Raw genomic sequence first — 23098 nt, 5'->3', positions numbered from 1 at the left:
AACGTAGCCACCAGTATCTGGGGTAGCTTGTGCAGAACGAATTTCAGGAACAAGGATATCAATTGGCCTTTTCTCTCGAGATGAAGTTCACCTCGGGGATGTGGTGCCTGCAGGTAATTTCCCTCGCTTCTGGTTAATGAATTTGGCATGGAATGATTACTGACACGCAATCGGCTGGCACAGGATGGCGTCAACATTGAGTGGATGAGCAACGTGGAACGATTTTCAGTTGAACACGACTCGGTCAATCTGCTGTTGAACAAGTTCCAGGCACACCGAGGAAATACCCTCAATTCGCGTGCGCTTTTAATCTTTTGGTATAGGAATCCAGAAGCTAACGAGAGTCTATAGCCACCGTCTCCGGACGGGTCACCTCACCAGTGGAGGGTATCATCGGCGTGAAGCTTGTCCATTGGTAAGTACCTCAAGGGCTAAACCCAGAGCTCTCAGTGTTTGTTTTGGCAACCACTAACAGCATACAGGGCTGGCCAAAACGACAACGGTCCTCACTATCACCTAAACAAAACCACCGGACACACCAAGATCCAGCACGACGATGCCAAAAAGAAGCTCAACTACACAAGCGGGTCACTCAATTTGGCTGTGAACACCTCCGCCAATGATCTAGTCTTGGAATTCCAATCTCCAGCCGGTAATAAACTGACAGGCCAATCGCCGCGCTCTATCGGATACGTTCGCGACCAGCGCACTGAGAAGCATCGCTATGATGACGGCATATACGCCGAGCGCCAGGGATATATGCTCGCAGGGCTTGACCTCGGCGTTGGCGAGAAAGTCTACGGTCTTGGAGAACGGTTCGGGCCTCTGGTTAAGAACGGACAGACGGTCGATATCTGGAATGAGGATGGCGGTACCTCGTCCGAGTTGGCCTACAAGAATATCCCCTTCTATATCAGCTCTAAAGGATATGGTGTTTTCATCAATCATCCAGGCAAGGTTAGTCTGGAGGTGCAGTCTGAGCGCACTACTCGGGTCAATATCTCTGTTCCTGGTGAGGAGATTGAGTACTTTTTTGTGTATGGAGCTACACCAAAGGACATTCTGAATCGGTATACTGCTTTGACTGGCAGGCCGGCTTTGGTTCCGTCGTGGAGCTATAACCTCTGGCTTACTACGAGTGAGTTCGGGATATTCATTTGTTCTGGAAATCTGGAGAAATAAGCTGACATTGTTATACAGGCTTCACGACCAACTATGACGAAGAGACCGTCACTGGATTCCTTGATGGGTTCCGTGACCGCGACATCCCACTGGGCGTCTTCCATTTTGATTGCTTCTGGATGAAGTCCTATCAGTGGTGCGACTTCGACTTCGACTCGGAGATGTTTCCGGATGCGTTGGGGTATCTCAAGCGCCTCAAGGAGCGCGGTCTCCGCATCAGTGTCTGGATCAACCCGTACATCGCCCAGGCATCGCCACTGTTTGAAGTAGGCAAGAAGAACGGATACTTTATCAAGGTATGTTCCGGACACTAGCACACAAGAAAAATGATATCGAAGAAACAATCACTAACAATTTACAGCGCACCGATGGCTCAGTGTGGCAATGGGACATGTGGCAAGCCGGCATGGCCGTCGTGGACTTCACGAATCCCGCCGCCAGTAAGTGGTACAACTCGCACCTAGAGCGACTAGTGGGGATGGGCGTCGACAGCTTCAAGACCGACTTTGCCGAGCGCATCCCAGTCAAGGGCGTCCAATACCACAACGGCGCTGACCCCGAGCGCATGCACAACTACTACGCTCTACTCTACAACAAGACCGTATACGAGACACTCAGCAAGCGTGTGGGTCACAACCAGGGTCTCCTGTTCGCGCGCAGTACCGCACCAGGCGGACAGGCATACCCGGTTCACTGGGGCGGCGACTGTGAGAGCACATTCGAGGCTATGGCTGAGTCACTGCGCGGTGGACTGAGCCTGATGCTGTCTGGATATATCTTCTGGGCGTCTGATATCGGTGGATTCGAGGGTACGCCGCCACCGGCGCTGTACAAACGGTGGGTGCAGTTTGGTCTACTGTCGACGCACTCGCGTTTGCATGGGTCGTCTTCGTTCCGTGTGCCGTGGATATATGGAGAGGATTGCTCGGATGTGCTGCGGGATTGCGTTAAGCGCAAGATCTTGCTTACTCCGTATATTCTGCAGGAGGCACTGAAGGGCCATGGAAACGGCACGCCGCTTATGAGGCCGCTTTTCTTGGAGTTCCCAGAGGACCTTAACACGTATGCTGTTGATACGCAGTATATGTTCGGGCCGAATTTGCTGGTTGCGCCCGTGTTTACGGAGGAGGGAGAGGTCACTTTCTATGTGCCTCTGTCTCCTGATGATGAGGCTGGGAAATGGATCTCGTGGTTTGATCATTCCAAGACTTATAAGTCTGGTCGTTGGTATACGGAGACTCATGACTTTGATACCATGCCCATTTTGATCCGTCCCGGGTCTGTTACAGTTACCAATCCAACGATCAAGGCCCCTGAGGATGATGCTTTAGAGGGAATTGAGTTGCTGGTCAATGGGCACCTGCGTGCTGAGACTACAGTCGAAATTATCAACTCAGCCCAGTCAGGCGAGATCTTGAAGACTGTCCGGGTCTCTCCTACTGCGGATGGAAAGGCTGAAGCAAGTGGTCACAGTGTGAAATTGGTTTATGTCGCGTAGATACGTATCAAATAGAGAATGAAAATCATGGAACGTATGTCATTTGCATCAAATTGGTCAAGAGTCATATTAGAAAGGTAGGGGAATAGCTCCCACAAGCGGAACTAAACCTCAGTATGAAGTGTGTGGGTATCATATTCAAACAAGTCGCAATGCAAGATGCAAAGTCGAAAAACAGAAGAAAAAGCAAAGAAGAGAAACGTATTCAAAAGCTCGAAGCCCAGGTCTGGTACCATATCAGGCAAGACCAAATCACTAAATGCTGGGCAGACGAAAGAAAAAGAACAATGCATAAGTGCAATAGGCATGGATATGCAATTAGTAACCGTAAAAAGCTTGGTAAAGCAGAATCACCAAACTTCTTCAACGTCAAGGAGCCACTTTCGGATTCCTTCACGCAACGTATTATCAGCACCTGATAGTGCTCTTCTCCGCTCGCGGTCGGCCAGCCCGTGCGTGCTGTCCACATCTTCACGGCAGTGTTCGGCGGTGACAAGGCGGACGACTTCTTCGAGGGCCCCGAGCACCATCTTGCGGCATTCACCACGAGGCACTTCAAGGGGAGGGGCTTCATCGCCTCTGGAAGACGGACCCTTATCTTCAGCTTTACGAGCGCGGTTAGGGGAAGGGGCACGCGACTGTTCCATCGACGAATAACCGCTCTGCCCCAAGACACGCTCGACAGCATCAACTAGAACTCCGTCGAGATCCATCACAGGCTCCTCGATGAACCGCTCTTCCACAAAGGTCTGGTCCCGCTCATCAGTGACGGGGCCGTGGTTAGGTTTATCATGTCCAGAAAAGAAGCTGGTGAAGTGTGAGGCTGATGTACCCCCACGGGGAGCAGCGCTGGCAGGCGAAGAAGGAGTATGAGGAGTTCCAGAGCTGTGACCCACTATTATCTTACGTCGCAAGCGGAGTCGTTTCACCGTAGAAGCCTTAGTGTCTGCAATCAAAGTCGTCGCAACATCTACCCATCTCCCATTCACATCCGCATCGGATGTGAATGGGATGTATGGGGATGGTTCAGCCCGCATTGCCTGTTTGATTTCTGCTTCAAGAGAAGCGTAAGGCCGGACCGCTTGGAGCGAGAAATCCTCATGGAAATTCTTCAACCAACCAGCCACATGGGCAGTCGGTCCATCGCTGTCCTTCATAGTACCGGGGAACCCGGAGCCACTGCTGTGCGTAGAAGCAACTGCATCCATGCTGGTGACGGAGGTTCGAGTCTTCTTTGGCGAGGCAATCGTTGAATCACCGGACGAAGAAAGTGACATGAAACCAGGAAGTGGAAGGTCAACATCCACCACGCCTTCCTCTGCTCGGACTGACAACTTCAAAGGCGACTCCCGAACTTGGCTGGTGAGTGATGATGGCTCTGGCGAGGCAGTCTCGGTTTTGTGGGGAGCAGCGACAGATGCAGTTGGAATTGAGATATTTCCACTAGGGGCTGTTTCGGGCCTGTGCCCATCCTCATTTTCCGTGACTTCCTTGACCATTTGAGTCAAAGTGGTTGATCCGCGCCTAGCAGGACCAGATATTGTAGAGACAGACCTTTTTCGCGTTTCAGATGGGGATGGGGAATATGGCTCGCTACTTTCGGTAGATGAGCCTTGACGGGAGCTCCAAAGACCGGAGAAAATACCACCCCAGCGGCCTCCAGCCGAGGAAATACTGCCGTTTGTGCTCGCTGTAGAGCTGTCACACCGTTGGAGGCTCTTGAGCAGGGTCTCTGACGCTAGGCTCTCGTTGCCTTCGGCTGCACTGCGGTCCGCTCTGGCCTGACTTGAATGGCTTGGCTGAGAAGTAAAATGGGGAACAGGAACTGTACTGCTCTGAGTGATCATAGAAGTAGTTGCTTCGCTCGTATTCATGGCCCGAGCATCCTTCCGGTGCATGTTTGCACCCGGGGGTTTGATAGAGCGAGCATCAGACCCTCTGCGGGCCGAGGCTGAGTTTTCCGCCGTTGGGGTTATTTCAGATCCATCTAACGACCGCTGAGCGGTCTCCTGAGACGAAACGCTCACTGACCGCTGGTGGTAATCATTATCGCCCATGATCATTCGCTGAGCGCGAGCTCGTCTATCGATCGCTCTCCGGAGAGACTCCTGGCGGAGGATAGGTACAGTCGGTGGGCTTTGAGAGATAGCACGCAGTGAGGGCGATGTGCCAGGTCTGATAGGGGAAGGCAATGGCTCCAGCCGTTGTTTGGAGGGCAAGAAAGCGGCTAGTAAGAACACGAGACGACGAGCAGTCATCTTATCTGGGCATATAATGACTGTTCTGTTTGCAAGAATGAGTTCGCCATCCTGCTGAGCTTTGTGCTGCTGGTTGTGGCGGCGACGGTACCACTCCGGGCCAAGGCTGTTGAGCCACTCGGTGTGATTTCCCAAAAATGCTGTCAAAACCACTAAGAAGAAGAAGTTCTGCTCTTTGTCGCCCAGGCCACGGACAATTGAACGGCCTTCCTCCCGCCAGACGCCCCAGCGACTTTGTCCAGTGACCACATATGGGGTTTGAAGAGCAAGGGCGATCCGGCGAGAGCTGCGAATAGCTTCTTCTTTGAGCTTCGAATTGACTGATAGAATGTTAGCAGGTAAATGCACAATGGTCTGGTTGGTCCGCTGCATATTGGGATGCTTCGCAGGCTTTGGGTGTGGCCCGGATAAAGAGTCCACTTTCTTCAAAAGAAAGAGAATTTCATTGCGAACAAGTCTTTCGAGGTGGGAGAGTGTACGAGTGATGACATCCCAATGATCAACTAATAAGTCCAGACGCTCATCCAGGCTAGCTGGGGGAGAGGCAGAAGATAGACTATCGTCAAAGAATGCACCAGGCCAGCGGTGATCAGAATCCAGCGAGCTTGAGAACCGTGGCCGAGGAGAATCTGCGCCTGGAGTACTAAATCTTGAGACAGGACGTCCATTGTTGCGTGGCAGCAAGGGGATCTGGATCGTAATTGCAACCGCGTACATTGGTGTTTTCTTCTCCTTGATCTTCTTGCGCTTAGAAACATCCGGGAATGGGAACTCCATCTCGGGCAATGACTCTTGGTAAAGAGCATTGGCATAGTCATGTCGTTCGGCCGATGCCTCTGCTCCTTCAGGAAGATTCACACTGAACATGCGAGTCAAGAGAACCGTGACTTTGGCAGGTGGCTTGTCGTCCACTCCTCGGGCTCCTATCGGAGCCGAGGGATTCCCTGCGGTATAGGCCCGGGAAAGTGGACTGCCGGTGGCGGATGATGCACTCACCCCAGTTGCCGGGCTTTCATCAGCGGAAATTATGTGCATTTTGGTAGACGACCCACGGTAGCTGAAGGCGCTGCTGCCGAAGATGCAGTTCAGAAGGCCGGTATCATTGGAGTCGGAGGAGTGTCGCGATGAGCCAGGGTCATGCCATGTCCCCGGTGGTGCCAATGTAGAGCTACGGCCTCGAGCACGGGAAAAGGCACCTGGGCCGGCTGGTGACGACCGGCGTGCCTCTGCAGCCGCGGAGAGTGGACTCGAGTCGAGGAGGGAGGATTGAGGATTGCGACGAGTTCCACGAGAAAGGCTTGAGGCTGCTCGAGTATGTCTAAGACCCGCCTGGTCGTTTCCTTGTGGGTCGACTCCAAGACCGGCGGGAGACGAATCGGACGCACGAGTGTCAAGTAAGACACATGCATCTCGGTCGCCCAAAGCATTTTGTGCGACAATTACACGAAAATCTTTGATTGCATCCAATTCCATTCCCCCACGATCATCATATGCACCAGCAGTCGAGGCATTCGGAGAATTGAAAGTCGTCTGCAATGGGAACGCATGGGTATGGGAACGTCGAAGGAGGCTGGCGTCGGGGAAAAGAAGACCGGAGGTATGTTCCTCTTCGGTCACAGACTCAAGAGGCGTTCCATTGCTTCGTCCAGAGTATGTCACCGGGTTCAGAGTCGACACAGCGCTACTCAAGAGTCGGCCAATCATGATGAATGAGAACGGGGAAACCCGCAGAGTGAACAAGTACTTAGTTGTAGGGATAGAAAACGGGCCGGTCGAATTCACGTAGTGTAACGATGGGTATCAGGCAGCTAGGGTATCTAGGCTGCATCAACCCATAGCTTAATTCAACGAAGCAAGAATCATCATCAAACGATGAGAGGAATTGAGAAGATCCAGAGTTATGGGAGAGTGGAAGTGGAAGGTGGGATGAGGTGCAGCAGTGGGGCTTGGATCAGCAATTATGAGGTAGAAATTGGCTTTGCACCCATGAGGTGACGCCACAGTCTAAGCAGGATTGTGTGGAAGGCAGGAGGTTCAATGAAATAATCCCAGAGCTTCTCTAAGGGACCCAGTTGCTGGAATAGAGAAACCAGCAGAGCAACCACCGGGGAGCGGAAACGCGAAAGGGCGGTGAAAGAAGTCACATGATATCAGCCTCATCGCTTACGGTGACCGATAGTGAACATTTTGGCAGATGTCTTTCTTCTCATACAACATCGATTTGATTCTGGCTCTGATAGATGCCCTCCTAGAAACCACCACGATGTACGACACTTAGCAGCATAGGAAGACCCTATTTTGACCAGGTATTGCCGGCTATTGGAACTACATCCAACGATACCCATACCAACCACTACTAGCCACCATGTCGCTATAAGCTACCGTCATCGTGTCACCGTATAGTCAGGTTTACAAGGAATCGTGTTACTCGGAGGCGCTGATTTGTGTGATTTCCAACGGATATGAATTTGGGATTGGAGGGAAATGCTTTATCTCCCAAATACTACTCATGATCGACACATGCCATCTCTACACCGTCACTCATACCTCGTGTGATACAAGCATCATGCCTGCAACCCTGAATGCCACACCTCTTGACATGCTGTAATCATCATGTTTTCTCAATACCCCCGACCTGTTCGCCGTCTATCCACGTGGTTCTGCCCTTCAGCCGGTTCTTTTTCGTTTTTTCCGTTTTCGTTCCCTGTAGTAAGTTGACACGAGGCGTCACATTGACTGTCAGCTATTCTATACAGCATGTTACTATGTTGTAGTATCTTATTTGATATTTTCAATGTACATATGTAAAACAATTCATAGCTGAAAGTTCTTATTGAACTCGGTGTATTAACTTCCAAATCATTTCAGTTCTAATATACTCTCAGTGAGAACGCTTGACTTTTGCGACCAATCGCTTCAACTCCTCGGAACTAGACTCCTTGGAGGACTTCTTCTGCTTCTTCTTGCTATCCAGGTTCTCTGTTGGAGCCTCAGCCTCGGCATCATCACCGGTACGTCGGCGCTTACGGCCCTCGTCCAACAGGGCCTTCATGCCGGAAGTAGACTTGAACCGGGGATTGGTAGGATCAATGGCGAAATCATGAGTGTCGTACAGACGTGAGAAACGGGGATCGCTGACATTGACTTCAAAGTCATCTGTCTGGGCAAGTTCCACCTTCTTGCCCTTCTTGCCCTTGCCCTTCTTCCGGGCCTGTTTCTCGGCCTTTTCAATCTCGTTCATGTCGAAGTGTTTGATGTTGATCTTTTTGTCATCTACCATCAGCAGCTCCAACTCGGCTCGTTGGGCAGCTGACGCGGCTTCCTCGGCAGCACGCTCCTCACGCTTCTTGCGCCTCTCCTCCTTGCGTCGAGAACCTGCTGTGGCCTTTCCATCGGGGTCATCAAAGAAGGGATCATTGAATCCCATTTCTTCTTCCTCTTGCTGTGGTACCTCGGCTGGGCCCACCTTGGCTAGATCAGCTTCATTGTCTTCACTGTCCGCCGCAGCGCCATCCTCTGTAGATGACTTGGCCTTGAGTTTCTCCTTTCGGCGCTTTTTGCGCTCACGCTCCTTCCGCACATACTTGTCAATCGTGCTTTCTTCGATCTCCGGTTCATTTTCGAAGATAGTATCCTTGCCATGGCCGCCAGCCAAGCCCGATGTGAAAGTAACCTCCATCTCGCCGACGGGGCGTTCCTCTCTGGTGCGGGTAGGCTCGACGCTCAGACCCAGCAACGCACGCATGCGCTGTCTCTCGGCCTCTTTCTTGGATAGCTTTGTGGTTGTAGCTTCTCCTGCAGTATTATCGACAACTTCGACGCCTCCGTCCTCGTCATCCGATTCTTCGTTCTCGGAACTATCGCTACCGAGGTAGGCTTTCAGGTCATTCTCGTCAATGTCCTGACGTGAGCCCCGGAAGGCACGTGCCTGGGCTTCTTTTCTTGTTTTGTCATCCGCATCCCATGTCAATTTGACCTTGCTGTGCTGCAAAGCATCCGTTACAAACTCAGTAGGCTTGTAACCGTCGGGGATCCGAGAACACTCGTCCCGGGACTTGTCGTCGGAGAAGTCAGTGTCCTCAGGCACGAAGCGAAGATCGAAGAAGTTGGCACTTGATAAATATTCAACACCATCCACCAGATCGTAGACATGCTTTGCGACGTCTTTTGATGAAAATTTGATAATGGCGTAGTAATACCGCAGTCGGTCGAGCTGATACCGCCGTAGCTGTGTAGAGTTGAATTCTTCACCATCGTCAGCCTTCAACATGGACTTCTTAATTTCCTCCTCTTCGGAATCTTGGCTGGTGTTCTTTTTCTTCCCAGAAGCAAAAATCTCTTTCGGGGGGCCTTCAACCTCCTCCCTCTCCATGCGCTCCTTTCCAAATTCGCTAGGGTAGACTGTGGCGTTCAACACTCGCCCCCCAGACGGAAGGAAACTGGAAAAGACTGCCATCAAGTCCTCGGCACGAATATTCTCCCAATCGAGGTTGACAACAGCTATCCGATCCGTCACTTCGCCGAGTGGCACATCGGACCGTTGCTCGTCCGGGAACTCGATCACATCCTCATCCGCCTCGTCTTCTTCTTCGTCGGAGCTTTCTTCTTCAGATGACGAGGACTCAAAGCCGCCATCACGGGCAGGATCATATGAAGCAGCATTGACCCGTTTCAATTCTTTCTGGACATCTTCGTCGTCGTCGGCACTGTCCTCATCCTCGTCTTCATCTTCATCCACCTGGTAAAACTGCTTCAATTTTTCCTTAGTGTCGTCTTTTCTAAGCTTTCGTCCATAACGATCGACAGGAGCGTTGCTGGAGAAATCCTTGTCGTCTAGCACATGCGCAAAGCGCTTATCGAGTTTGACGTGAGTCTGGCGTTTGCTGGGAAGACGGTAGCGAGGATCGGTCTGGATGTTCGCAAATCGAGGATCCGCTACAGAGACACAAAGAGTCAGTAATCATGGTCATGAGGTTTCCTGAAAACAAAGTCTTAAGCTTCCGCTGGACGTACTGATTGCTGGACCGGCTTCGCCTTTGGACTTGCCAGCCTTGGACTTTTTCTTGTCTGAGCCTGCCATTGTGAGCGCTAGGAAATTTCACTTTGCACACCACAAGCAGCAAGAAAATTATTTCAATGCTTGAGTATCAATAGATATCGTCGGATTCAGCAAGTGAAAATAGTCGAGACCAATAAATTATTTCTTTTTTTCTGCCGTCGAAGTCAGGGCGGTCAGGCACGTGTATTCTCAAAATGGCAAGTCTTCTTTTGACTTTCCCATGTAGAACAACTTGACAACATAAATTGTAATAGTATCTACTTAAACTTGAGTAAATCTGCAACTTTTTTATAAATATGCTTTTGCTAAGTGACAATCCTAACAACCCACTGCTTAGTCTCGGAGATAAATCATAGGGGGTGGATCAACATATATACTTGAAGACGCAACAAATTAATGAATATTTCAGCATCCGAAGTATCGCTTCTCTATCCAGCGCGGTTCTCCTTCTTCTTCGATGCGTCCAACAATCACATTGATCCTAGGGTATACGGCAGTGAGCCTCTTAAGGCCCCGTTCACCTGCTGCGCAAGTTACGAAAACGATCCTCCCTTGTTCCACCCCATGATCAATCAAGACGCGAACAGCCATAAGTGCAGCACCTCCACTGGACATCTGAGAGTCAATTAGTATGACAGTTGTATGCTCTTCGATCCGAGACGGAAGTTTCAAGTAGTGCAACTCTGGCTCCTCGTTGCTCTCGTTCGTTTGAATGAGCAAACGACCAGTGAGACAGTCGGGAATAGATCGCTTAAGCGCGGTCTCCATGCAAGAGCCTCCACGTAAGATAGCCACGGCTGATACGATACCCTTGGGGTGCAAACCGAGGTACGTGCTCCCTTGTGGTGTTTCCACATTTGCGGATACATACGATGTCATATCCAGGGCCCTGCAACAGTGGTGTCAGTAAAGCAACTAGAAGGCGCTATGCTCACAGGACTCAAGTTCTTCTGTGGGCGTATCGTTGGGAATGGGAGCATGAGGGAGCGCAGTACCTTTCAATCAAGATCGAAACCAGTCGATCAAAGTAAAATATGAAATCCTCTTGCTGGGTTTCTTGGATCTGCAGAATAGTATTCATGCCAATAATCTGCGGTGTCGAGGGCAAGACGTGCACATTTGAAGGCAACTCCACTTCTGCTGCAACCAAACCTAGTTTGCGAAGCGCTTCGGTGTGGTTATCAGATTTCTCCTGCAGCTTGCGTTGAATGTGTTTGACCACCATGTCTGAATCAGTTAGTGTACAGGTCTCAAAACGAGCAGCTCCAGGGGTTGCACACCAATAGCGGTCTTGTTCTCAATGCCACGCGGGATAATGATGTCTAGGATTCAAAATTAACAATAATATCCCAATGCTTTGTAAAGTCATATGGCTACCAACCCGAGATAGAGCGTTGAGGCTCCACAAAACGAGTGTAAGAAGGCTTCACAAATTCAAACCATTGTTTGATGATTCCTTCAATATCCCGCCCTCGCTCACGGACGTCACGCAAGACTATACATTGTCAGCTGGGTTCAGGTAGCCCGGTTGAGATAACTTACTCCTGCGACCTAAGCACACATCCATATCTGCTTCAACAAAGATCTGGGCCATCAAATTAGCACGGATAAGCACAATGATAGCACAGAAACTATAATACCTTCACATCCAACATCTCGACAATTCTAGGATCATGGAGCGCCAAAATACCCTCGAGAATGATCACATGGGGGGAGTAGAGGGTGGTCGTATTAGGCTGCCGCTGGTGCTCAGCAAATGAGTAAATTGGGATGTTCGCTTTCTTTCTGTGTGATATTCAGTCAGGTCAAATAGAAGGACTCTAGCAAGAACAGTAAATTTACCCTTTCTTCAGATCACGGAGGGTTTCCACCAGAATATCAAAGTCAATCGATTCCGGGCAGTCGAAGTCATATTCATTTGCGTGGGCCTTGTGGTGTTGCTCAGGAGTTAAGGTCTTGTAGAATGAGTCCTGTATGGAACACATTAGAACAAGGTCTCGATTTATATGCAGTCCACAAGCTGTACCATTACAAGGATCACCACCCACGGCAAGTTCAAAGACTTGACAACCTCCATTGCCACAGAGCTCTTACCGGAGCCAGAGCTGCCAGCAATGCCAATAATGCTCAAGTCCTGCCATGGTGGAGAATATCGCACTTCGGTGGACGAAGAAAATAAAGGCGAGATTGATTCCATGTCTACGTGTGCGACATACAACGCTGTACTTTGTAGGTATCTTGACCCTCTCCACCCCTCTGGTTTCGATTATGACAGCTTGAAACTGTCCAGGTGGAGAGCCCCGGGCCCACGATAATTACCTAATCTCTAGTCCCAAAGCGGGTTAGTCGAGGGCCATTTCCTGGAAGTTCCAAGATTGGCTGCTCACGTGCTGCTTATGGCAGAGGTTTGTAATCACCAATTTCGGCCTAGCGTACTACTTTCGCTTAAGCTACTTCTTCCGCCGCGAGCTTTTCACTTCCTTTTCTCTTTCGCATCCAACTCCCACACAGCGATTTGCCTTTCCCCATGGCTGTCGTATCTTGGGTTGCCTTCCAGCTTTACGGATAGCTTCAGATCAGATTCAAGACTGGCTATCTAGACCATAATGTCTGCTAATGTTGTATGCTTCTCGGCTTGACACCCGTGGTTGCTGGCCTTTTAACACAATGCAGATGTCTCGCACTTCGTCGACTGCGACGCCTACATGGCATCACTTCGAGCGGAAGCTCGAAGAGGTCAAACCATCTAAAACGTGAGTGACCTCTATTCCATCCCCATCCGCCTACACCACCGTGACATGATGTTCTTGAAATTAAGTTGGGAATCTCTCTGAAAACATGTGAGGAAAAACAAATTTGACTTATCCTTCTGATTCACGTCACCACTGCACAATTTTCATTAATCCGTTGAATCAATGGTTACTGACAATTACATTGCAGCGATATCAACTATTTGGTCATGGATTACCTCATCACCAATGGCTATCCCGCTGCTGCGAAGAAATTCGCAGTGGAGGCCAACATCCAGCTCAGAACGGATCTTGAAGCCATCCAAGAGCGGGTTGAAATTCGCACTGCAATTCACTCTGGTGATATCCAGGCGGCCGTTGAAAAGATCAATGAGCTGAATCCTCAGGTAAGAAAATTTTTCCCACTAGTCTACTTCACATCCCTCGGCCCCACTTCTTGCTATGATTATACGGAGTTTCATGCACCACTCTTAAATTCCCTTCGGGGATATTTGCAGAAAAACAAACATCTTCAGTCCTCAGTATGAGCAATTGCCAAACATCGAATCTTATCAGCATATCACGCATTTTATGTCAAGTGCCATGGCTAACAAGACTTCAATAGATCCTTGATGAAGACCCGTCTTTGCACTTCTCCCTCCTACGTCTCCAGCTGGTTGAGTTGATCCGGACCTGCATGGACACCCCTGGTAGCGATATTGCTCCTGCTCTGGATTTTGCGACGGCACAACTTGCACCCCGCGCCCCTACAAACCCTCAGTTCTTGGCAGACCTCGAGCGGACTCTTGCCCTTCTTATTTTCCCCAGTGATAAACTGGCCCCATCGCTTGCGTCGCTCCTGGACCCTGCACTTCGTAAAGAAATCGCAACCCGAGTCAACGAGGCAATTCTGCAGAACCAGGGTGCTCGTAAAGAGGCCCGGCTGCGCAATCTTGTGAAGACCCGGGCATACGCCGAGCTAAAGGCACGAGAGGCCAAAAAAGACATCCCAGATACCTTGGATATTGGCTTGGTCGGCGATTCTCACGACAACAGTAACAGTAATGACCTTGCTACTAACATTCGTGACACTCTGATGTCGAACAACAGCGACATTGATCCAATGATCTCCTGATCTAACTTGCCTTTCAAGCTGGCCTTGATTGTCGCTTATATCCCCCTATTTTGTCAAGGCAGGATCTCTCCTCCTTTTTGGTCTCTTCTAGCGCGGCGTCTTGGATCCACATTTCTAGGTGTTGGGCGATGGTATCTCGCTAGCTCCAATAATATGGGCGTTTCGACGATCCCTTTGTAATACAAATGGCTATTTCAATATTTATTCTGACCACCTATTTCTGTCCTCAACATGGTAGTTTTGTACTCCGTAGCGTAATATCACTTGATTATATTTGAAAAGCTCCCTGGTGGAATGGATGCAAACAATGCATTGACGTATGCAGCAACAACCAGTGTAGCAAGAACGATAGCTATCCCACGCAATAAATTAACCCGCAATATGAATCAAGAGTGGCTATGAAATCCGATAAAGCAACAAAAGCAAGATCTAGGAGAGATCTTAAGCAACCAAAATACCCCCGGGCTCGCTGCCTGCCGAATATTGAAGATGAAATCTATCACAAATGTCTCTAGATCAACAACAAATGACAGGACACATACGAGGCAAAATTGGCTTCTTTAGAAGCTCATGAGATCTGGAGAATAGAAAGTATTAGCAAAGCACGAATTTTGATGGAGAAATAATGAGAAAGTAGAAGACATACCTCTTCCAAAGAGCGCTCTCTTGGCCCAATCCATGGCCAGCATGCACCGCGTGCGGAAGCTGACACTCTCAGCAAAGTAAATACTACGCCAAAGATACATAGCAATGACGCCACCACTGAAGCTTAAACCACCCAAGTCAAACACAGCAGCGTTGCTGATATACGCCAGGCTTCCGAGGTGCTTATACTTGAACGCCTTGTAGACAGCCTCGTCGAGGTCACCGTAGTCGACCTCGTTGGCCCTGAGACCGGGAAGCGCGGCGGCAATCTTGGTCAGTTTACGACCCAGGTACACACCCTGTTGATTAGCGCGCTGAGCAGTGGCGGGCAGGGACGTGAGCTTGGTGTCGATCTGGTGCAGGAGCTCGGAAAGCTCGCCGTAGTCAAGAGTGCCAGATTGGTCCTTGTCGTACAGCTCAAAGAGCAGATCCAGGCGACGGAGATGATTTGTGGCTTGCGGGAAGCGTCTCTTAACCCGAGCGGCGAATTCGGTCCATTCAGAGAAAGTAAGGTGCACTTTTTCGGGGTCGCGGCCTTTCTCCCAGGCAACGGTGCGGAGGAACCTGATGATGTTGTCTGCGATGTTGTTCTGGACTGTTGAGCAGTCGCCAATTGCGTAGACGTCGCCCAGGGGAGCGCCAATCACGCGGAGATGGGAATCAGTTTCGAGAGCGTGCTTGTTGTTTTGGCCTTCCAGTTCATTAGAGAGTTTTTCTGAGATCTCGGCTCGGGCTAAAGAGATGTTGTTAGACCTAGTATATTGAGTAATGGCGTTAGTGCACTAACCAACTCCAGTGGACCACAAGCAGAATCCCATTGGGATTTCTTTTACAACCGTCTTGCCCTCTTCCACCTGTGAGAAAAGAACCCGGTCATTACGCACTTCCCTGACACGGGCGTTGGTCAACACCTCAATGCCATCGCGAGTAAATCGGCTCTGCAAGACGTCAATATCAGACAAATTCCGAGGGGGGTTCAGATGTAGAGAAAACATACCTCGGCATACTTAGAGAGTGCTTCGTCGTAAGTGTTCAGGATGTGGGTTCGACTTTGGATGATGTGAACAGAAATCTCGTTCCGTACAATGCGAGGGAAAGAATGAAGCAGATCTTCGTTTAAGAGATCGAACAGTTCGGCAGCGAATTCAACACCGGTTGGGCCACCTCCACATACCACGAAAGACAGCAGGCGTCTGCGCTCTTCATCAGATGTGGTGGGGAGGCACGCTAGCTCCATATTTTCTAGAACCCTGTTCTTGATTCGACGAGCGTCGTCAATCGTCTTCAGGAAGTTACAGTGCTCAAGGCCTTTCACGCCGTGTGGGTTTGTTACACAGCCTAGTACATAGACATGTTAATACTTTTTGAACATGAACCTGCTTGTTCTTTGTCACAACGTACCGACTCCGATGACCAGCTTGTCGTATGGAAGATAGAAATTCTTTGTCTGACCATCTTGGCCAACCTGGGATACTTCCACCAGCTTCGCAGAGAATTCGACATCAACCGCAGAAGCCTTGAGGAAGTGACCATTGACCCGGTCGATAATGCGCCGAACGGGCTCAACCAGCGACCGAAGACCCAAAGTTCCAACCGTAGCAGAAGGCAACATGGGAGTAAACAGGAAGTAGTTAGTAGGTGAAACAACAGTGACATGGTAATCGGCAGGGTTCAAGTTCTTAAGGAGCGCGACGCTACCCCAGCCCGTTCCCAGGATAACCAGACGAGGTTTATCCTTCTGCCGAAGCATAGCCTCCGAGTCATAGTCACCAACCAGCACATCGGCAATGGGCAAGTTCTTCGGGCCTCCGATTCGAGGATTGAGAGCCAATTCCGAGACCGGGATGTCCGTCTCCTCGGAGCCTGTGCGGTATGTACTAGCATCGTAAACGAAGAAGGCGACGACCACGGTGCCGGAGGCGACGATGAAGAACCCGAAGAATGTAAACACCTTGCGTATAGCATTAATAGTACGGGACCCTGCCAAACGTTCGACTTTAGCTGCGGTTTCTGATTTGAATCGGACCCGCATCGAGACCGGCGCCAAGACTCGGCATTGGGGGGCTGGGCGCCGATGAGGAGTGTGTAAGGAGCGGGACAGAGGTCGGCGAAATGTAGCTGATGGTCTCGAGGCATGAATCCGGCCTGGTAATGCCCCTATCGACTTCAGCGCGGCGGCGTCCGCACGGGTCCGGTGCAGCATCGCGTTCAACATTGTCATGGGAGGTTGTGTAGAGGATGTTCAACGATGGAAAAAAGAGCCGAAGCAGCTCATGGTCCCTGTACACTCAAAGGACGAGCGACCTTGAAGCAATCGAACCAAAAAGAGTATATCTCACAAAAATTTATGAGGATACGACACCAACTATCACCGGCGACGTCATCGTAATGGATGTCACGTGCCAGGAGCTACTCGGGAACCCGGCATCAAAACTCTGAACTCATACGACAGCGCCGGGCTCGGTTGTAGATTCACCGGCAACTATATCTAGATAAGTCGATCTTCTGTGTACCAATGGAAATGAATCCGTGGAATTCTATTATATACCAATAACTAATCGGAGTGGACATCGGGCCGAGCTCGAAGAAAGCCTCAAAAGCCCAAGCGCATGTATGAAAAGGAGCAACATAGCAACCACCCATTCCGGTCTCGGAAGTAAAAATAAAAGAAGCCATTCCCCACGGAATGCTTCATGTGCAGAGGAAAATAAATAAACGCCGACCTCGCTTGACATGCAAAAAAAAAAAAAAAAAAAAGATTTCCCGTGTACGATGAATGATGTGGATAACGCGAGCTCAGTCTCAATCTAGGTCCTCGTCCGGCTCAGCGCTAGGCTTCTTCTTACCGGTTGAACTCTTCCGGCCCTTGAGCCGCTTGCTGAGGTTAGAGCTGGAGACGGAGCTCTTGCGCTTCGTGGGCCGAGGAGCCACCGTCTCGTCGAGATCTCCAACAGCGTCCAGGCCGTCCCCTTCTGCGTCCTCGTCTCCATCCACCCTGAACTCCTCATCGATGGAGAGTAGGGTTGCAAACTCTCGACATTTTTGGTGCATCGTTTCCTCGTTGTCTAGGGCTGTCATATTTCGGGCAACGGCTTCCCAGAACTTGTCACCGGTCACACCGTGCACCTTGGTGGCAGTTTTATTGGGTTCCTTCGTTGCAGGTTTCCCTTCTTTGTTCTTGCTGTGGGAATTTATTCCGTAGAGACGACGAAGGTAGGTTCGAGCTTCCCAGAGCATTGACAATGATGCTGCAGCAGTTGCCAACAATCTCAATGTGGCAGGGTTCGCTTGCCGCGGTGTGATTGTCGATTGAGGCATCTCAGGCGCAAACCCTGGCATCATGTTATTTGAGGCATCTGCGTCTAACTGAGGTGGACCGATTGGGGTGGGGGATATATCCGTCTCAATCGCGTGTGCAATAATAGTGCCCGTTGAAGAAACGATACGCTCCATACACGCGATCGTTGGCACAAGTTCGGCCAATTGACCGTAGTCGAAAAATGCCAGGTTTTGGGAGATGAAGCGTGCCAGTAGAAGATGTTCTGGAGGGTTGCCAGTTACATCCAATTTTTTCGGATCGAAGTTGACTTTGGAGCAAAGGTTCGCGAGGAACTTTTTCTGGTAACGGCTGTTGCTGATTTTGACAATTTCAAACAACGGCGCAATCTTCGAGACATAAGGCCGAGGACTAGCGCCATTGGAGTCGCCAACAATATCACGTTGGTAATAGAACGCCTCTTGCACAGCCCGCATGTATTCTCGCTCAAACATAGATTCATACTGTTGGTGGAGCATTTTGTGAGTGTCAAACGCGATTTTCGCAATTGCAGGGACTGTAGAAGTCTCCAAAGAGACCAGAACGCCCGCGCATTCCTTTGGATGCACTAAGCCCTGTCTATTGATACTCGCAATGAGTTCAATGGCAGTCAGTGAATACGTATCCTGGCGCGATTGTGCCACCTGAAGCATGTTTGAGAGAAAGTTTTGGGCGATCAAAGCAGCAGCGCCATCATTGTCGCTGGCCCTCAAAGAACCACCCAATCTGGTAGTGTCTTCCTGAGCGGCGGCCTCTGCGGTTGGCATGACGGCCTTTTCCGACTTGCCTTCATGGATAGCAAAGAAGTCTGCAAAAGATCGGAGAACGATGTTTTGCAGACTTGGGGCATCTTCTTTGAAAACCTGAGCGAAAGTCTGCCGTGTGCGTTCTCTGCCGAATTGACCAGGCCAAGACTGGCATATAGATCCCAGGCTTTCGAGAGCCATGACCCTCAGTTCAAAGGGTGAATTCGATGCAGTGAAGGGAATAATAGAGTCAACCATCAGCCCCGCAACCGAGCCACCGGTCCAGGTGGGGAATTCACTCTTGAAATGAGATGCATACTTCTCAAGGTCGCAATGCCGTCCAACACAACCTGCAATGCGAATATAACTCTTAGCGCGACCCAGGATTGCAGCATGTGTAGGCGAGGAGAGATCGACACTCTTATACTGTTGCAATGGTTTCAGTACTGAAACTGTCAATTTCACCAGTCTGTTCGTATTTTGCAGAACACTGTTGATGGTCCACAAGCAAGCCATGACTTCGTTCAACTCCGAGCGGGAGAGCTTAGCAACACTCTTGAAAAGGTCATTCTGCACTTCTTTCAGAAGAGTGTTGTGGGACGAGGATAAAAACGGCAAGACGCAGCGATAGATAACCACAACCGATCGGAATAAGAAAAGATCATCTGCGGTAGAAAGGTGTCCGATGTAAGGATGCAGGGCCTCCAGCTGGTCCGAGGTAAACAGCTTCGCATTCGACTTGGCAAAGACGGTGATCGTCTGTAAAAGAGCTTGCTGGGATACCTTGCTTGATCCATCTGAATCCTCAACCAGTCTCTCGAACATGGTAGCGACCATTGCCTTGCAAACTTTGAAGTTCAACGCCGCCGACTTGGATTTATCCGAAAGAACCGCTTTCAGACAGACTCTAAGAGACTCTAGGGCAGCCTCACTGCGCTCGGTCAGGCCAATGACGAGGCCTACCTGCTCTCGAAGAGCCATTTTCAGTTTTGGCCCTTCAAACGAGGAATCAATGGATTCATGGAATGGAACGAGCCATATTTCCTCAAAGGTTTGGCGAGCCAAACTTGCCACGCTCTCCTCAAGATCGCCTGTGCGTTGAAGGAAACTGTCGAGAATGGCCAACTTCAACTCCTTCCGAGGCGTTTTGTGGTAAATTTCCTTCAAAAGCCCGATGCAGCGTTTGCGAACACCAGCTGTTTGATCAGCTGCACAAGCTAAAATGCTTCGACATCCTTCTTCTTCCAGCTTAGGCTTTAGACCAATGCATTGTCCGATCAACTGTAACGCGGAGTCCCGAACCATAGGTGAGGCATCTGTCGTACACCGATGTATAACGCGCAAAACGGAAGGATCTCTGTCAAGAAGGTTCGGGTCTTTCTCGAGCATGTAGATGACACTTTTCAAGCTGCGGCTGCGAACCTTGGCCGAGTCACCAAGGAAAGAGGCCAAAAGAACTTTGAGAATGGTGTCGAATGCTTTGCCGAAGTTGGAATTTAAAACTGTGAGGATATAGGCAAATTTTCCATGCACGTTGGGAATTTGGTCGAATTCTTTATGAGTCTCCAACCAGCCTGGATCTGAGAAGGACCTTGTCAAAAGAGTAACTAAACCATCAGTCACCTCGTCATGTGCAATTTCTTCATGGTTCTCGGAGTTGTAATATAGGGCGCAGGCTGTTTTGGCCCATTGAGCCAAGTAGTAGCCCCGCGCGCTGGTCAGTTGCCAATTGTCGGAATTCTTGTCTTGCAAAAGATGCTCGAGTGCAATCCTATACGGGCCCGTTGGAGTGATGAGGTCCTGATGATGCAGTGCGCCAGAAGAAAATTCCTCGAATTGTTGCTTGAGGTAATCAGTCAATTCACTGTCGGAATCTTCCAGAGCCGGGAGCATGTGCTGAGCGGTTGCTATCAGATCTGAGATAGCAGAACCCATCCAGCCAAGAAGCTCAAGCGCCATGCTCTTCGCAGTCGCCGCGCTTTTATCTTGGTCGGTGATCTGAATCATGCGCAAGGCTAAGATCCGGAGAAGCAATTCTGCAGCCGGCCAATCAGCCGAGCCCAGTACATTGATCAGATCTTGAGTGAAAAGATCCAGAATATTCCGGTATGGCTGGTCACCAGTTTTCGTCGAGTTCATTGCACGCTGAACGATGAAGTTCACAATGTATTGTGCAGAGCGCATGGCATTGTCATAGAGTCGGTTGGCCTTGTTCGCTAGGCGTTCCAATGATTCGTCTGACTCGTCATCAGACTCACCGTTGGCATGATCCTCGCCATTGCCCATAAGATCATCGTCGTCGTCATCGGCCTGTGCTTTGATTCGACGTTTGACCTTCGGTCGCGAGGGTATTTCTAACGCAGTTGTCTGAACAAGCTGCAAGACTAGTGCGGTGAGTAGTTGGATGTTTTTTCCATCTGCAACTTTGAACTGCCGGGCATTCTGACGTGTGGTGGGGAGTTTCTCCAATGAGACCAGAATCTCATCTAGAATGAACGGTCGCTGCTCAGGGTATTTGGAAAACACCTTTGCAAGCACATCCATCGCGCCACGTCTCGCAGGCTCGTACTTCTGATATCCTAAAGCGGAGTCTTTGTCATTATGCGCATTTTCCACAAATATTAGCTTTGCAGCAAAGAATTCCGCGGCCGTGATCGTCCCCTCGGAGACATCAATGCGAGACAGAAAATCTGCAAAAAGAGTGAGAACTTTTTTGCTCTGGTGAACAAGAGTGCTAATGATCCGTTTCTGGGCGGAGAAGAATTGGAAGTGCTGGCTGTCTTTGCCACCAGGACGCGATTCCACTGCGGGAATAATGCAATGGTCAAATAGTTGATTGAGAACCGTGGGAATGGCCTCGATGAGATCCTCTGGACAAAGATCTCGCTCAGTCTGACGCCCAGACATTGTCTGCAGCAGCGTTCCGATTGCAAATAGTGCGTTCAACACATCCTCGATCTTACCCAGCCACTCCTGGGACTCAAGCTCACCAAATGAATCGCCTAAGCCAATGTCGGGAGATTGTGCAGCAATAATTGGCTTTTCGCACAATTTTTGAATGCGGTTAAGATAATCAGACGGTATGTCCTGGAGTCGATCGAACCCTGCAATTTTCCGAAGGGCCTTCTGCAGGCGAGTGTGAGCATCAGATGATAGTATCAATCCATGAACTTCTAAAGATTTTGGGTTCACGAAAATTGGATTCGGCGTGTCAGGGGTTGGGGGAATCGAAGTATCGGGTTCGATTTGATCTTCTGCTTCAAAAATCTCGTGTAGAAGATCTTGAAGCTTTTGCAAGGCTGCATCTGCTTCCTCTTTTTGGTCCTTGAGTCGTACCGCCGCCATGGCGTCTTGGTCATGGGCTTCCTGTTTAGGCTTCCTTACGTTCGCGTAATCGCTGTGTTGTTGTTGTACGGGTTTGATTGGAATAACGACGGACAGTTGACTCGACGTAAGAGGAGGATTCAGCTCAAAAGAGGCCGAGAAAGGTGCCGAGTTCGATTTGTTCGCAATGTATGCTCGCTGATTCAATGAAGCAGCTGTCTTCGGTGTGAGGTCTTTATTTTCGGGCTTTGTCTTTGAGGGTGCTTCGGGGTCTACGGCCGGTCAGTGAAATGACTATAAAGACATCTGTGGCATCTCAGAGCTTACATCTGAATGCAATGTCGGTGGAGTTAAGCACCATCCGTGCAAAGGATCCAAGGCTATTAGGACCGGAAGTAGTACCGTCAGGATCGTTTGGGCGCAACTGTTGACTTCGCGTGGGAACGCGAGGAAGCTTGAATTTGCTATGGAATCCAAATTAGTTGACTGCCTTTCAAAGCCTTCGAATCTCCTTACAATTCTGTCAGCTGGTCTCCATCCAGCAACTGTTGGATATATTCTCGAGACGTTTCTAAACGACTAGACTCGTCCCGTCCCGTTTGCATTTCCGTGTCAAGTGCACTTAGTGTTTTGCGGCCTTCTTGGAGGACATGGTTTATAGAGGTGGTATTTGAAGGTCGGCCAACATCGGGACGTAGGATACAGTCTGTGAATACAAGCTGTCAGAAAAATGAGCATAATTGAGGAGCGAAAGAACGAACCAAGACCGAAGACAGGTGCGCTGGACATAGATGAGTACTGCAGTGCTTCATCCACAGATAGCGACCTTTGATTCTGAAACTGCATATTGGAACCATATGGTGGCATCTGATCATGGCCGCTGATGACCACCTGAACGGCAGGTCGTCCATTCTGGTCCATGGTCGCGGTTAAGTTAAAAGAAGAAGTAGGCGCGAGTCAGGTTGACATGCTCGTGATAGAGACATGGCAAAGAAGGCAGGCGCCCTATGACATCCCTAGATCATTCAAGTAGTTTAAAAAACCAGAATCTGAAAGAAAATGAGCTGAGCTACGAGCAACTGCGTTAATGAATTCCGTATGGGTGACGGCACCCCTATTGCCGTCTGTGACCGCCTCTGTGGAGGCTCGTGCATCAAAAAAAAAAGTTGCATAGATTATTCACTGCATAAGGCCCGTTTCGTTGTC

The 23098-nt window shown here is 49.9% G+C and overlaps 7 protein-coding genes across 7 annotated transcripts; 2 read left to right on the top strand and 5 right to left on the bottom strand.

Moving 5' to 3' along the window:
- Window positions 1–80: 80 nt before the first annotated feature.
- Window positions 81–2680, top strand: N7518_009256 (putative sugar hydrolase; the record flags this gene model as incomplete). The annotated part of the gene is made up of 6 exons (XM_057190183.1): window positions 81–113; window positions 184–298; window positions 352–415; window positions 483–1138; window positions 1201–1478; window positions 1544–2680. The coding sequence occupies 6 exons, from the start codon at window positions 81–83 to the stop codon at window positions 2678–2680; spliced, it is 2283 nt and encodes a 760-aa protein (XP_057037839.1).
- A 350-nt stretch (window positions 2681–3030) lies between these two features.
- Window positions 3031–6642, bottom strand: N7518_009255 (uncharacterized protein; the record flags this gene model as incomplete). The annotated part of the gene is made up of 1 exon (XM_057190182.1): window positions 3031–6642. The coding sequence occupies one exon, from the start codon at window positions 6640–6642 to the stop codon at window positions 3031–3033; it is 3612 nt and encodes a 1203-aa protein (XP_057037838.1).
- A 1177-nt stretch (window positions 6643–7819) lies between these two features.
- N7518_009254 (pre-rRNA-processing protein ESF1) lies at window positions 7820–10018 on the bottom strand (the record flags this gene model as incomplete). Its single annotated transcript, XM_057190181.1, has 2 exons — window positions 7820–9873; window positions 9952–10018. 2 exons carry the CDS (start codon window positions 10016–10018, stop codon window positions 7820–7822), a joined length of 2121 nt encoding a protein of 706 aa, XP_057037837.1.
- Window positions 10019–10402: 384 nt separating this feature from the next.
- N7518_009253 (uridine kinase family protein) lies at window positions 10403–12194 on the bottom strand (the record flags this gene model as incomplete). The annotated part of the gene is made up of 8 exons (XM_057190180.1): window positions 10403–10886; window positions 10993–11224; window positions 11278–11319; window positions 11379–11492; window positions 11540–11582; window positions 11638–11782; window positions 11840–11967; window positions 12024–12194. 8 exons carry the CDS (start codon window positions 12192–12194, stop codon window positions 10403–10405), a joined length of 1359 nt encoding a protein of 452 aa, XP_057037836.1.
- A 409-nt stretch (window positions 12195–12603) lies between these two features.
- N7518_009252 (glucose-induced degradation complex GID8) lies at window positions 12604–13861 on the top strand (the record flags this gene model as incomplete). The annotated part of the gene is made up of 4 exons (XM_057190179.1): window positions 12604–12618; window positions 12671–12750; window positions 12938–13133; window positions 13352–13861. 4 exons carry the CDS (start codon window positions 12604–12606, stop codon window positions 13859–13861), a joined length of 801 nt encoding a protein of 266 aa, XP_057037835.1.
- Window positions 13862–14421: 560 nt separating this feature from the next.
- Window positions 14422–16721, bottom strand: N7518_009251 (putative NADH-ubiquinone oxidoreductase 64 kDa subunit; the record flags this gene model as incomplete). Its single annotated transcript, XM_057190178.1, has 5 exons — window positions 14422–14438; window positions 14508–15239; window positions 15294–15444; window positions 15504–15844; window positions 15908–16721. The coding sequence occupies 5 exons, from the start codon at window positions 16719–16721 to the stop codon at window positions 14422–14424; spliced, it is 2055 nt and encodes a 684-aa protein (XP_057037834.1).
- Window positions 16722–17308: 587 nt separating this feature from the next.
- N7518_009250 (putative sister chromatid cohesion protein Mis4) lies at window positions 17309–22813 on the bottom strand (the record flags this gene model as incomplete). The annotated part of the gene is made up of 4 exons (XM_057190177.1): window positions 17309–22164; window positions 22220–22356; window positions 22409–22598; window positions 22654–22813. The coding sequence occupies 4 exons, from the start codon at window positions 22811–22813 to the stop codon at window positions 17309–17311; spliced, it is 5343 nt and encodes a 1780-aa protein (XP_057037833.1).
- Window positions 22814–23098: the final 285 nt, after the last annotated feature.

The sequence above is a fragment of the Penicillium psychrosexuale genome, assembly GCF_028828465.1.
Source record: "Penicillium psychrosexuale strain IBT 29551 chromosome Unknown utg000005l, whole genome shotgun sequence".
NCBI classification, from domain to species: domain Eukaryota; kingdom Fungi; phylum Ascomycota; class Eurotiomycetes; order Eurotiales; family Aspergillaceae; genus Penicillium; species Penicillium psychrosexuale.
The sequence above is the reverse complement of the archived record's forward strand: the minus strand, read 5'-3'. Positions and strand labels throughout refer to the sequence as shown.